Genomic DNA, 12,267 nt, shown 5'->3' with positions numbered 1-12,267 from the left:
ATGTCTTTACATTTCTTTCTATAAAGTACAGATGGCAAAACGAATGTAAAAAATTCAGTAAAATGCCACTGCAGCACCAGTGTTGGCCGATTATACTATAGATGTGAACAGAGTCTAACGTCTCTGGACAATCTGTTTAGGTCATACAGGACTTCTCCATTCTTCCATATTTGGAGCAACTGCTGGCAAAAGCCATGTAAGGGTATGTGCACACACACTAATTACGTCCGTAATTGACGGACGTATTTCGGCCGCAAGTACCGGACCGAACACAGTGCAGGGAGCCGGGCTCCTAGCATCATACTTATGTACGATGCTAGGAGTCCCTGCCTCGCTGCAGGACAACTGTCCCGTACTGAAAACATGATTACAGTACGTGACAGTTGTCCTGCAGCGAGGCAGGGACTCCTAGCGTCGTACATAAGTATGATGCTAGGAGCCCGGCTCCCTGCACTGTGTTCGGTCCGGTACTTGCGGCCGAAATACGTCCGTCAATTACGGACGTAATTAGTGTGTGTGCACATACCCTAAGAGAAAACTACAATTAATTTTTGTTTAACCCCTTGATGCCATATGCTGAGTTATAACTATTGGTTCCTCACCTGGGAATCTGCACGGGATCCTCTGTTTCTTCTACTGCAACCTCCCTGTTTATATATATTACATAAAACAGTTCTTATATAAATATATAATATATATGACTGGCAGTCAGCGGGGATACATGATTATACAAATACTTGTTGGGGGGGGGGGGATTATAGAGGAAAACCTTACAACAGATCACAATGGGTTCATATGGCAACCCATAGTCTCCAGCAGTATGATGTCCGCTTTTCTGCTTCTTCATACTTACATGGTGGTCTCCAGTTTAGGGCGCCATTTATATTCCTTGAACTTAAATGGTCTATAACAAAAAGCACATATTTGTTTAGAATTATTGTGACTTTGTCCTATTTGAAAGTTACAGAAAATCTCATGTAGGTTAGGAACACACACAACGTATTCAGTGCGGATACACTGCATCAAGCTGCGTATGGTATCCGCCCTGAACACCGCAGGGAATGGCGTCCGAAATCCCACACCACACGGTGGTGCATTATTTCGGGTGTACATTCCGCTGCGTAAATAATCGCACATACTTACCCCCTCCCTCCTCTGATGTCCGCTCCGGCCTCCCTGAATGATGTTGCAGGCCCATGTGACACTGCAGCCTGTGATTGGCTGCAGCGGTCACAGGGCCTGCAACGTCATCCAGGGAGGCTGGACTGGAGAAGAAGCAGGGAACTCTGGGTAAGTATAACTTTATTTTTATTTTTTCTTACTTGCGTTTTTTGCGGCGCATCGCTGTGATTCCGCCACAAATATCGCAACACACGCTGCTAGGATGCAGGTTTAAGCACCCAACAGAAGAGTTGTGTATCCACAGAATTAATCGACATGCTGCCGTTGAAGTAACCGCACCGCAGGTCAATTTATGTGCGGTTATTTAGGCGGAAATTTACCGCAGTGTGGGGGACAAGATTTGTTGAAATCTCACCCACACTGCTGCCACTGTAATACGCAGCGGATTTTCCCCAATTAATCCGTTGCGGAAAATCCGCAGTGTTTACACTGTGTGTGTTCCTACCCGTATAGTGAAATCTCAATAAACTACATGAATTAAAACCTCAGGATTTAATGTTGTTAAATTGACACAAATCCCAGGCTAATTCTGAGTCCCTATGTCAAGAAGACAGATAACAGATAAATACCTGAATTCTCTCGGTGCCTTCATCACCTTCTCAATCCATCTATTGTGAAAAAAAGAAGAAATGTTACATATAATAAGGGGGTAACAGTCACTCCTCCAGGTGCTACACATTGGGGGAGATTTATCAAAACTAGTGAATTGAGGAGTAGTTGCCCATAGTAACTAATCTGGTTGCAGTCACACGCTGTGTTGTTGAATCATAGTTTGACTGCAATTTTGCACAAAACCGCAGCAAAAACTGCAATTCAACCTCAATGTGTGAATACAAGGCTGGAATCACACATGCAGTTTTTATCTATATAGTACATTTTATATTGTACTATAGACTTTAGGCGACATGCACACGACCGTAGATTTTGTCCGCAATTAAAGACCCATTTATTTCTATTGATCGCAGACACCTTCCCATATATTTTCGGGAAGGTGCCCAGGCCGTAGAAAGCCTCCGCAAAAGATAGGACATGTCCTATTTATACCATCCATACTCCCATACTTTGTATTCAAGCACGGGCCGAAAATGCGGGTGGCTGTCCGCGGCCGCCAATGGCCGGCCTTGCACGTAATTACGCGGATCGTGATTACGGGCACTGCCGTGTGCATAGGGCCTAAGTATAACATCTAACCGCACAAAAAAAAAAACATAAAATAATGCTGCGAAAACCACCATTAAAACGCCACGAAAAACGCAGCATAACGCTGTATGTAAGTCCAGACTAGGGCCACTTTCACAGTATTTAGGTCAGTATTTTGTATCAGTATTTGTAAGCCAAAACTAGATGTAGGTCTAAAACACAGGAGAGGTGCAAATATTTCCATCATACTTTTTCAATTTATGTTCCACTCCTGGTTTTGGCTTCAAAATACTGACCAAAATACTGCTGTGTGAAAGTGGCCTAAGGACCAGTTCACACAGAGTTTTTTTATGCTGATTTTGATGTGGAAACCGCTTCGGAATCAGCACCAAAAAACAGCTGAAATCGCTCCCCATTGATTTCAATGGGAGGTGGAGGGATTTTTTCCGCAGCAAGTTTTAGCCGTTCGCAGCAAAAAAAAAAATTGCCCTGTTTTTTTTTGCCACTCTTGCGCCTCAATTGAAATCAATGGGAGGCAGAAAAAGTAGTTTTCGTGGCGCTTTTTGCCTGCGGCGCTCAATGGCCGTGAGTAAAAAACGCAGCAAAGATCGCAGCAGAATTTACAGGCAGGTCAAAATCTGCCTCAAAATTCCTGAAGGAATTTTGAGGCAGATTTTTCTGCCTGCAAAAAAAATGTGCGAACAGGGCCTAAGGATTTTTTCACGCTGTTTTTTTGTGGACTTTTTTTTTGCTAGCGCTTCTTAATAGAACATGCGTTTTTAATGCATTTTTTTCAAGTATAGAAAAGTCTATATAAAACTCCTATGGAGAATGTTGCGTGTTGAAGAAAAACACCACTGACCCATAAAGCGCACCAAAAGGTCAGAAAAACGCCACAAGTAAAAAAACATTGTTTATAGTGTGTTTAGTATTTCCCTGTTGAATTTCAGCAAACATCTGGCCGCCACTGTTTCTGCCTTAAAAAAAAAGCTGGAGAAATGCAGCAAAAAGCGCAGGATTTTTCCTAAAAACGCTATGTGGGCTTTTGCTCTACTTCTCACTTGCATCATTTTTGATAAATCTCCTCCATTGTCTTCATTCATTACACAATATCTTACAATGATATACTTACAGCACGTCTTCTGGAAACAGAGTCCTGATAGTCACAGAATAGAGAAGACAGTGAGTACAGTGAGAATTATTCATTTCATCAGTTTTCTGGCGTAATAGTATCTAGAAGAATCTAATTTATAAGTGAATGTCCTCCCAGCAATAATACAGTCGTCATTTGTATCTGTGAGGCTAAATTCACACTGCGTTCCACGTTTATGTTTGCTGAACATATAGACAAACTTATGGAACTGTGTCTGTACAGTTACATAGTTACATAGTTTGTACGGCTGAAAAAAGACACATCAAGTTCAACCAAGGGACGGGAAAAGGGAAGGAAAATATTTCTACACATAGGAGCTAATATTTTTTTTGTTCTAGGAAATGATCTAAGCCTTTTTTAAAGCCATCCACTGTCCCTGCTGTGACTATTCCATAAATTCACAGTTTTCACAGTAAGGGCTTATTCAGACGAACGTATAGTATAATACGTCCATGCAACATGCAACATATAGGACATGGCGTGTGTCCGCTGCGTAAAACTCACGACATGTCCTATATTTGTGCGTTTTTCGCGCATCACGCACCCTTTGAAGTCAATGGGTGCGTGAAAATCACGCGCAGCACACGGAAGCACTTCCGTATGACGCGCGTGATTCGCGCAACAGCAGTAAAAACTAAGAATGAAAACAGAAAAGAACCCCGTGCTTTTCTGTTTACAAACATACAAACAGAGTGTCATAATGATGGCGGCTGCGCGAAAATCACGCAGCCGCGCATCATATGTGATGACTCACGGAGCTGTTAAGTACCTTTTGCGTGCGCAAAACACCACTTTTTTTGCGCGTGCAATACGCACACGCTCGTGTGAATCTGGCCTAAAGAAGGTTTGTCGCCTCTGCAGGTTGAATCTTTTCTTCTCCAGACGGAGTGAGTGCCCCTTGTTTTTTGAGGGGGTTTTACATGGAACAGGATTTCACCATATTTTTTGTATGTGCCATTCATATATTTATATAAGTTAATCATGCCCCCCCTTAGTCGTCTCTTTTCAAGGCTAAATAGGTTTAATTCTTTTAATCTTTCCTCATAACTTAGATTCTCCATGCCCCTTATTAGCTTCGTTGCTCTTCTTTGTATTTTTTCCAACTCCAGGGCATCCTTTCTATGAACTGGTGCCCAGAACTGATCACTTATAGTACTATTTTTTGTCACATAATTCTGTATATAGTCCCACAATAGCCCCTCAAATATTTTCCCCACGATGGATGTTAAGCTTACTGGTCTATAATTACCCAGAGCCCTTTTTGAAAATAGGCACCACATTTGCCCTGCGCCAGTCCCTTGCCACTATACCAGTCACTAGAGAATCTCTGAATATTATGAAAAGGGGGACAGAAATAACTGAACTAAGCTCTTTAAGAATTCTAGGGTGTAACCCATCTGGTCCCGGAGCCTTGTGCACATTTATTTTATTTTATTTAGCTTGGACCATATCTACATTCATCCAATTCAGTATATCAACTGATATATTAACAGCACTGGCACCGGCTACATCAGCTGCTCTTTCTTCTGTTGTATATACAGAGCTAAAGAACCCATTTAGTAACTCTGCCTTCTCTTGATCCCCTGTGACCAACTCCCCATTACCATTATCTAGGGGTCCTACATGTTCAGACCTTGGCATTTTTGCATTTATTTACTTGAAGAATTTTTGGGGATTTGTTTTACTATCCTTGGCCACCTGCCTCTCATTTTGTATTTTTGCTAATTTTATTACATTTTGACAGTTTTTTTAATGTTCTTTATAATTTAAAAAGGTTACAGATGTACCCTCAGTTGCGTGTGTCTGCCTTAGGCCTCATTCACACGAGCGTGAATCACGTCCGTGTGCTATGCATTGAAACAACGCACAGCACACAAACCCATTGATTTCAATGGGGCCATTCACATATGCGTGATTTTTCACGCATCGAGAGTCCGCTGCGTGAAACTCACTGCATGTCCTATATTGGGGCATTATTACGCACCTACACGCCCATTGTTACATCCTTGCAGCAAAACATTACTGCCCTGCAATATTCTAAACATATTATAAAAAGTCTTCTAAAATGATATACAATATTGTTCTGGTAACAAAGGGTGACATTACGTAGTCAATGTCTTTACATTTCTTTCTATAAAGTACAGATGGCAAAACGAATGTAAAAAAATTCAGTAAAATGCCACTGCAGCACCAGTGTTGGCCGATTATACTATAGATGTGAACAGAGTCTAACGTCTCTGGACAGTCTGTTTAGGTCATACAGGACTTCTCCATTCTTCCATATTTGGAGCAACTGCTGGCAAAAGCCATGTAAGAGAAAACTACAATTAATTTTTGTTTAACCCCTTGATGCCATATGCTGAGTTATAACTATTGGTTCCTCACCTGGGAATCTGCACGGGATCCTCTGTTTCTTCTACTGCAACCTCCCTGTTTATATATATTACATAAAACAGTTCTTATATAAATATACAATATATATGACTGGCAGTCAGCGGGGATACATGATTATACAAATACTTGTTGGGGGGGGGGGGGGGGATTATAGAGGAAAACCTTACAACAGATCACAATGGGTTCATATGTCAACCCATAGTCTCCAGCAGTATGGTGTCCGCTCTTCTGCTTCTTCATACTTACATGGTGGTCTCCAGTTTAGGGCGCCATTTATATTCCTTGAACTTAAATGGTCTATAACAAAAAGCACATATTTGTTTAGGATTATTGAGACTTTGTCCTATTTGAAAGTTACAGAAAATCTCATGTAGGTTAGGAACACACACAACGTATTCAGTGCGGATACACTGCATCAAGCTGCGCAGCGTATCCGCCCTGAACACTGCAGGGATTGCCGTCCGAAATCCCACACCACACTGTGGTGCGTTATTTCATGTGTACATTCCGCTGTGTAACTATCGCACATACTTACCCCCTCCCTCCTCTGACGTCCGCTCTGGCCTCCCTGAATGATGTTGCAGGCCCATATGACACTGCTGCCTGTGATTGGCTGCAGCGGTCACATGGCCTGCAACGTCATCCAGGGAGGCTGGACTGGAGAAGCAGCAGGGAACTCTGGGTAAGTATAACTTTATTTTTTCTTACTTGCGATTTTTGCGGCGCATCGCTGTGATTCCGCCACAAATATCGCAACACACGCTGCTTTGTTGCGTATCCACAGAATTAATTGACATGCTGACGTTGAAGTAACCGCAGGGCAATTTATGTGCGGTTATTCCGGCGGAGATTTACCGCAGTGTGGGGACAAGATTTGTTGAAATCTCACCCACACTGCTGCCACTGTAAGGCCTCATTTACACGAGCGTAATATACGCGCGTGCGACGCGCGTGCTTTTGACGCGTGTCGTACGCACCTATATTACTCTATGGGGCAGTGCAGACGATGCGTGAATTTTGCGCAGCGCGAGTGCGTTGCGTAAAACTCACGACATGTTCTATAATCGTGCGTTTTTCGCGCATCACGCACCCATTGAAGTCAATGGCTGCGTGAAAACCACGCATGCCGCACGGAAGCACTTACGTGCGAACTGCGTGATTCGCGCAAGAGCTGTCAAAAGGTTGAATGTAAACAGAAAAGCACCACGTGCTTTTCTGTTTACAAACATCCAAACTGAGTGTCAAATTAGAGATGAGCGCACCGAACTTCACCGGGTTCGGCCGAACTCGTTTTGACCGAACCCGGCAAAAATTTTTCCGGTACGCGACGTCAGGAGACAGTCACTGTCCACGGTGCTGAAAGAGTTAAACTGGTTCAGCACCATGGACAGTGACTTCCGATCACAATATACATGTACGTGTAAAAAAAAACAGAAGTTCTGACTTACCGATAACTCCCGGATTCTTCCTCCAGTCCGACCTCCTGGGATGACAATTCAGTCCAAGTGACAGCTGCAGCCAATCACAGGACAAGCACAGGCTGCAGCCAATCACAGGCTGCAGCGGTCACATGGACTGCCGCGTCATCCTGGGAGGTGGGGCCGGATGACAAGAGAGGGACGCGTCACCAAGGCAACGGCAGGGAGACCGGACTGGAGGAAGCAGGAAGTTCATGGTAAGTATGAACGTCTTTTTTTTATTCACAGGTTGGTGTATATTGTGATCGGAATTCACTGTCGAGGGTGCTGAAAGAGTTACTGCCGATCAGTTAGCTCTTTCAGCACCCTGGACAGTGACGGACGTCGACTAGCCTCATCTCTATGATGGCGGCTGCGCGAAAATCACGCAGCCGCGCATTATACACTGATGACACACGGAGCTGTCAAGTGCCTTTTGCGCACGAAAAACGCTGCATTTTTTGCATGCGCAAAACGCACACGCTCGTGTAAATGAGGCCTAATACGCAGCGGATTTTCGGCAATGAATCCGTTGCGGAAAATCCGCAGTGTTTACACTGTGTGTGTTCCTCCCCGTATAGTGAAATCTCAATAAACTACATGAATTAAAACCTCAGGATTTAATGTTGTTAAATTGACACAAATCCCAGGCTAATTCTGAGTCCCTATGTCAAGAAGACAGATAACAGATAAATACCTGAATTCTCTCGGTGCCTTCATCACCTTCTCAATCCATCTATTGTGAAAAAAAGAAGAAATGTTACATATAATAAGGGGGTAACAATGTTACATATAATAAGGGGGCAACAGTCACTCCTCCAGGTGCTACACATTGGGGGAGATTTATCAAAACTAGTGAATTGAGGAGTAGTTGCCCATAGTAACTAATCTGGTTGCAATCACACGCTGTGTTGTTGAATCATAGTTTGACTGCAATTTTGCACAAAACCGCAGCAAAAACTGCAATTCAACCTCAATGTGTGAATACAAGGCGGGAATCACACATGCAGTTTTTATCTATGTAGTACATTTTATATTGTACTATAGACTTTAGGCGACATGCACACGACCGTAGATTTTGTCCGCAATTACAGACCCATTTATTTCTATTGATCACAGACACCTTCCCATATATTTTCGGGAAGGTGCCCAGGCCGTAGAAAGCCTCCGCAAAAGATAGGACATGTCCTATTTATACCATCCATACTCCCATACTTTGTATTCAAGCACGGGCCGAAAATGCGGGTGGCTGTCCGCGGCCGCCAATGGCCGGCCTTGCACGTAATTACGCGGATCGTGATTACGGGCACTGCCGTGTGCATAGGGCCTAAGTATAACATCTAACCGCACAAAAAAAAAACATAAAATAATGCTGCGAAAACCACCATTAAAACGCCACGAAAAACGCAGCGTAACGCTGTATGTAAGTCCAGACTAGGGCCACTTTCACAGTATTTAGGTCAGTATTTTGTATCAGTATTTGTAAGCCAAAACTAGATGTAGGTCTAGTTTTGGCTTACACAGGAGAGGTGCAAATATTTCCATCATACTTTTTCAATTTATGTTCCACTCCTGGTTTTGGCTTCAAAATACTGACCAAAATACTGCTGTGTGAAAGTGGCCTAAGGACCAGTTCACACAGAGTTTTTTTATGCTGATTTTGATGTGGAAACCGCTTCGGAATCAGCACCAAAAAACAGCTGAAATCGCCCCCCATTGATTTCAATGGGAGGTGGAGGGATTTTTTCCGCAGCAAGTTTTAGCCGTTCGCAGTAAAAAAAAAATTGCCCTGTTTTTTTTTGCCACTCTTGCGCCTCAATTGAAATCAATGGGAGGCAGAAAAAGTAGTTTTCGTGGCGCTTTTTGCCTGCGGCGCTCAATGGCCGTGAGTAAAAAACGCAGCAAAGATCGCAGCAGAATTTACAGGCAGGTCAAAATCTGCCTCAAAATTCCTGAAGGAATTTTGAGGCAGATTTTTCTGCCTGCAAAAAAAACGTGCGAACAGGGCCTAAGGATTTTTTCACGCTGTTTTTTTGTGGACTTTTTTTTTTGCTAGCGCTTCTTAATAGAACATGCGTTTTTAATGCATTTTTTTCAAGTATAGAAAAGTCTATATAAAACTCCTATGGAGAATGTTGCGTGTTGAAAAAAAACACCACTGACCCATAAAGCGCACCAAAAGGTCAGAAAAACGCCACAAGTAAAAAACATTGTTTATAGTGTGTTTAGTATTTCCCTGTTGAATTTCAGCAAACATCTGGCCGCCACTGTTTCTGCCTTAAAAAAAAGCTGGAGAAATGCAGCAAAAAGCGCAGGGTTTTTCCTAAAAACGCTATGTGGGCTTTTGCTCTACTTCTCACTTGCATCATTTTTGATAAATCTCCTCCATTGTCTTCATTCATTACACAATATCTTACAATGATATACTTACAGCACGTCTTCTGGAAACAGAGTCCTGATAGTCACAGAATAGAGAAGACAGTGAGAATTATTCATTTCATCAGTTTTCTGGCGTAATAGTATCTAGAAGAATCTAATTTATAAGTGAATGTCCTCCCAGCAATAATACAGTCGTCATTTGTATCTGTGAGGCTAAATTCACACTGCGTTCCACGTTTATGTTTGCTGAACATATAGACAAACTTATGGAACTGTGTCTGTACAGTTACATTGTTACACAGTTTGTACGGCTCAAAAAAGACACATATCCATCAAGTTCAACCAAGCGACGGGAAAAGGGAAGGAAAATATTTCTACACATAGGAGCTAATATTTTTTTTGTTCTAGGAAATGATCTAAGCCTTTTTTAAAGCCATCCACTGTCCCTGCTGTGACTATTCCATAAATTCACAGTTTTCACAGTAAGGGCTTATTCAGACGAACGTATAATACGTCCGTGCAACGCGCGTGATTTTCACGCAGCTCGCACGGACTTGTTAGTCAATGGGGCGTTCAGACAGTCTGTGATTTTCACGTAGCGTGTGTCCGCTGCGTAAAACTCACGACATGTCCTATATATACCAGTCACTAGAGAATCTCTGAATATTATGAAAAGGGGGACAGAAATAACTGAACTAAACTCTTTAAGATATCTAGGATGTAACCCATCTGGTCCCGGGGCCTTGTGCACATTTATTTTATTTTATTTAGCTTGGACCATATCTACATTCATCCAATTCAGTAGATCAACTGATATATTAACAGCACTGGCACCGGCTACATCAGCTGCTCTTTTTCCTGCTGTATATACAGAGCTAAAGAACCCATTTAGTAACTCTGCCTTCTCTTGATCCCCTGTGACCAACTCCCCATTACCATTATCTAGGGGTCCTACATGTTCAGACCTTGGCATTTTTGCATTTATTTACTTGAAGAATTTTTGGGGATTTGTTTTACTATCCTTGGCCACCTGCCTCTCATTTTGTATTTTTGCTAATTTTATTACATTTTGACAGTTTTTTTTATGTTCTTTATAATTTAAAAAGGTTACAGATGTACCCTCAGTTGCGTGTGTCTGCCTTAGGCCTCATTCACACGAGCGTGAATCACGTCCGTGTGCTATGCATTGAAACAACGCACAGCACACAAACCCATTGATTTCAATGGGGCCATTCACATATGCGTGATTTTTCACGCATCGAGAGTCCGCTGCGTGAAACTCACTGCATGTCCTATATTGGGGCATTATTACGCACCTACACGCCCATTGTTAGATCCTTGCAGCAAAACATTACTGCCCTGCAATATTCTAAACATATTATAAAAAGTCTTCTAAAACGATATACAATATTGTTCTGGTAACAAAGGGTGACATTACGTAGTCAATGTCTTTACATTTCTTTCTATAAAGTACAGATGGCAAAACGAATGTAAAAAAATTCAGTAAAATGCCACTGCAGCACCAGTGTTGGCCGATTATACTATAGATGTGAACAGAGTCTAACGTCTCTGGACAGTCTGTTTAGGTCATACAGGACTTCTCCATTCTTCCATATTTGGAGCAACTGCTGGCAAAAGCCATGTAAGAGAAAACTACAATTAATTTTTGTTTAACCCCTTGATGCCATATGCTGAGTTATAACTATTGGTTCCTCACCTGGGAATCTGCACGGGATCCTCTGTTTCTTCTACTGCAACCTCCCTGTTTATATATATATTACATAAAACAGTTCTTATATAAATATATAATATATATGACTGGCAGTCAGCGGGGATACATGATTATACAAATACTTGTTGGGGGGGGGGGGATTATAGAGGAAAACCTTACAACAGATCACAATGGGTTCATATGTCAACCCATAGTATCCAGCAGTATGATGTCCGCTCTTCTGCTTCTTCATACTTACATGATGGTCTCCAGTTTAGGGCGCCATTTATATTCCTTGAACTTAAATGGTCTATAACAAAAAGCACATATTTGTTTAGGATTATTGAGACTTTGTCCTATTTGAAAGTTACAGAAAATCTCATGTAGGTTAGGAACACACACAACGTATTCAGTGCGGATACACTGCATCAAGCTGCGCAGCGTATCCGCCCTGAACACTGCAGGGATTGCCGTCCGAAATCCCACACCACACTGTGGTGCGTTATTTCATGTGTACATTCCGCTGTGCAAACGATCGCACATACTTACCCCCTCCCTCCTCTGACGTCCGCTCTGGCCTCCCTGAATGATGTTGCAGGCCCATATGACACTGTTGCCTGTGATTGGCTGCAGCGGTCACATGGCCTGCAACGTCATCCAGGGAGGCTGGACTGGAGAAGCAGCAGGGAACTCTGGGTAAGTATAACTTTATTTTTTCTTACTTGCGATTTTTGCGGCGCATCGCTGTGATTCCGCCACAAATATCGCAACACACGCTGCTTTGTTGCGTATCCACAGAATTAATTGACATGCTGACGTTGAAGTAACCGCACCGCAGGGCAATTTATGTG

The 12,267-nt window shown here is 42.6% G+C and overlaps 1 protein-coding gene across 4 annotated transcripts in view; it reads right to left on the bottom strand.

The window, feature by feature from the left end:
- Nucleotides 1-12,267, bottom strand: part of LOC142741491 (uncharacterized) — a 94,041-nt gene that overhangs the window by 55,227 nt on the left and 26,547 nt on the right. For all 4 annotated transcript variants that reach the window (XR_012881162.1, XR_012881164.1, XR_012881163.1 and 1 more), the window contains 10 exons: nucleotides 11,676-11,726; nucleotides 11,423-11,467; nucleotides 9,758-9,781; nucleotides 8,024-8,062; nucleotides 6,116-6,166; nucleotides 5,861-5,905; nucleotides 3,455-3,478; nucleotides 1,752-1,790; nucleotides 854-904; nucleotides 603-647 (listed from right to left, as the gene is read on the bottom strand). Coding sequence is in view for 1 of the 4 variants with exons in the window: in XM_075850864.1 (XP_075706979.1) it covers nucleotides 603-647; nucleotides 854-904; nucleotides 1,752-1,790; nucleotides 3,455-3,478; nucleotides 5,861-5,905; nucleotides 6,116-6,166; nucleotides 8,024-8,062; nucleotides 9,758-9,781; nucleotides 11,423-11,467; nucleotides 11,676-11,726 (414 nt within the window). In the remaining 3 variants the exon portion in view is untranslated. The remainder of the gene's footprint in view (nucleotides 1-602; nucleotides 648-853; nucleotides 905-1,751; nucleotides 1,791-3,454; nucleotides 3,479-5,860; nucleotides 5,906-6,115; nucleotides 6,167-8,023; nucleotides 8,063-9,757; nucleotides 9,782-11,422; nucleotides 11,468-11,675; nucleotides 11,727-12,267) is intronic.

The sequence above is a fragment of the Rhinoderma darwinii genome, chromosome 2, assembly GCF_050947455.1.
Source record: "Rhinoderma darwinii isolate aRhiDar2 chromosome 2, aRhiDar2.hap1, whole genome shotgun sequence".
Taxonomy (NCBI): domain Eukaryota; kingdom Metazoa; phylum Chordata; class Amphibia; order Anura; family Rhinodermatidae; genus Rhinoderma; species Rhinoderma darwinii.
This window is presented reverse-complemented; position numbering and strand designations above follow the sequence as displayed.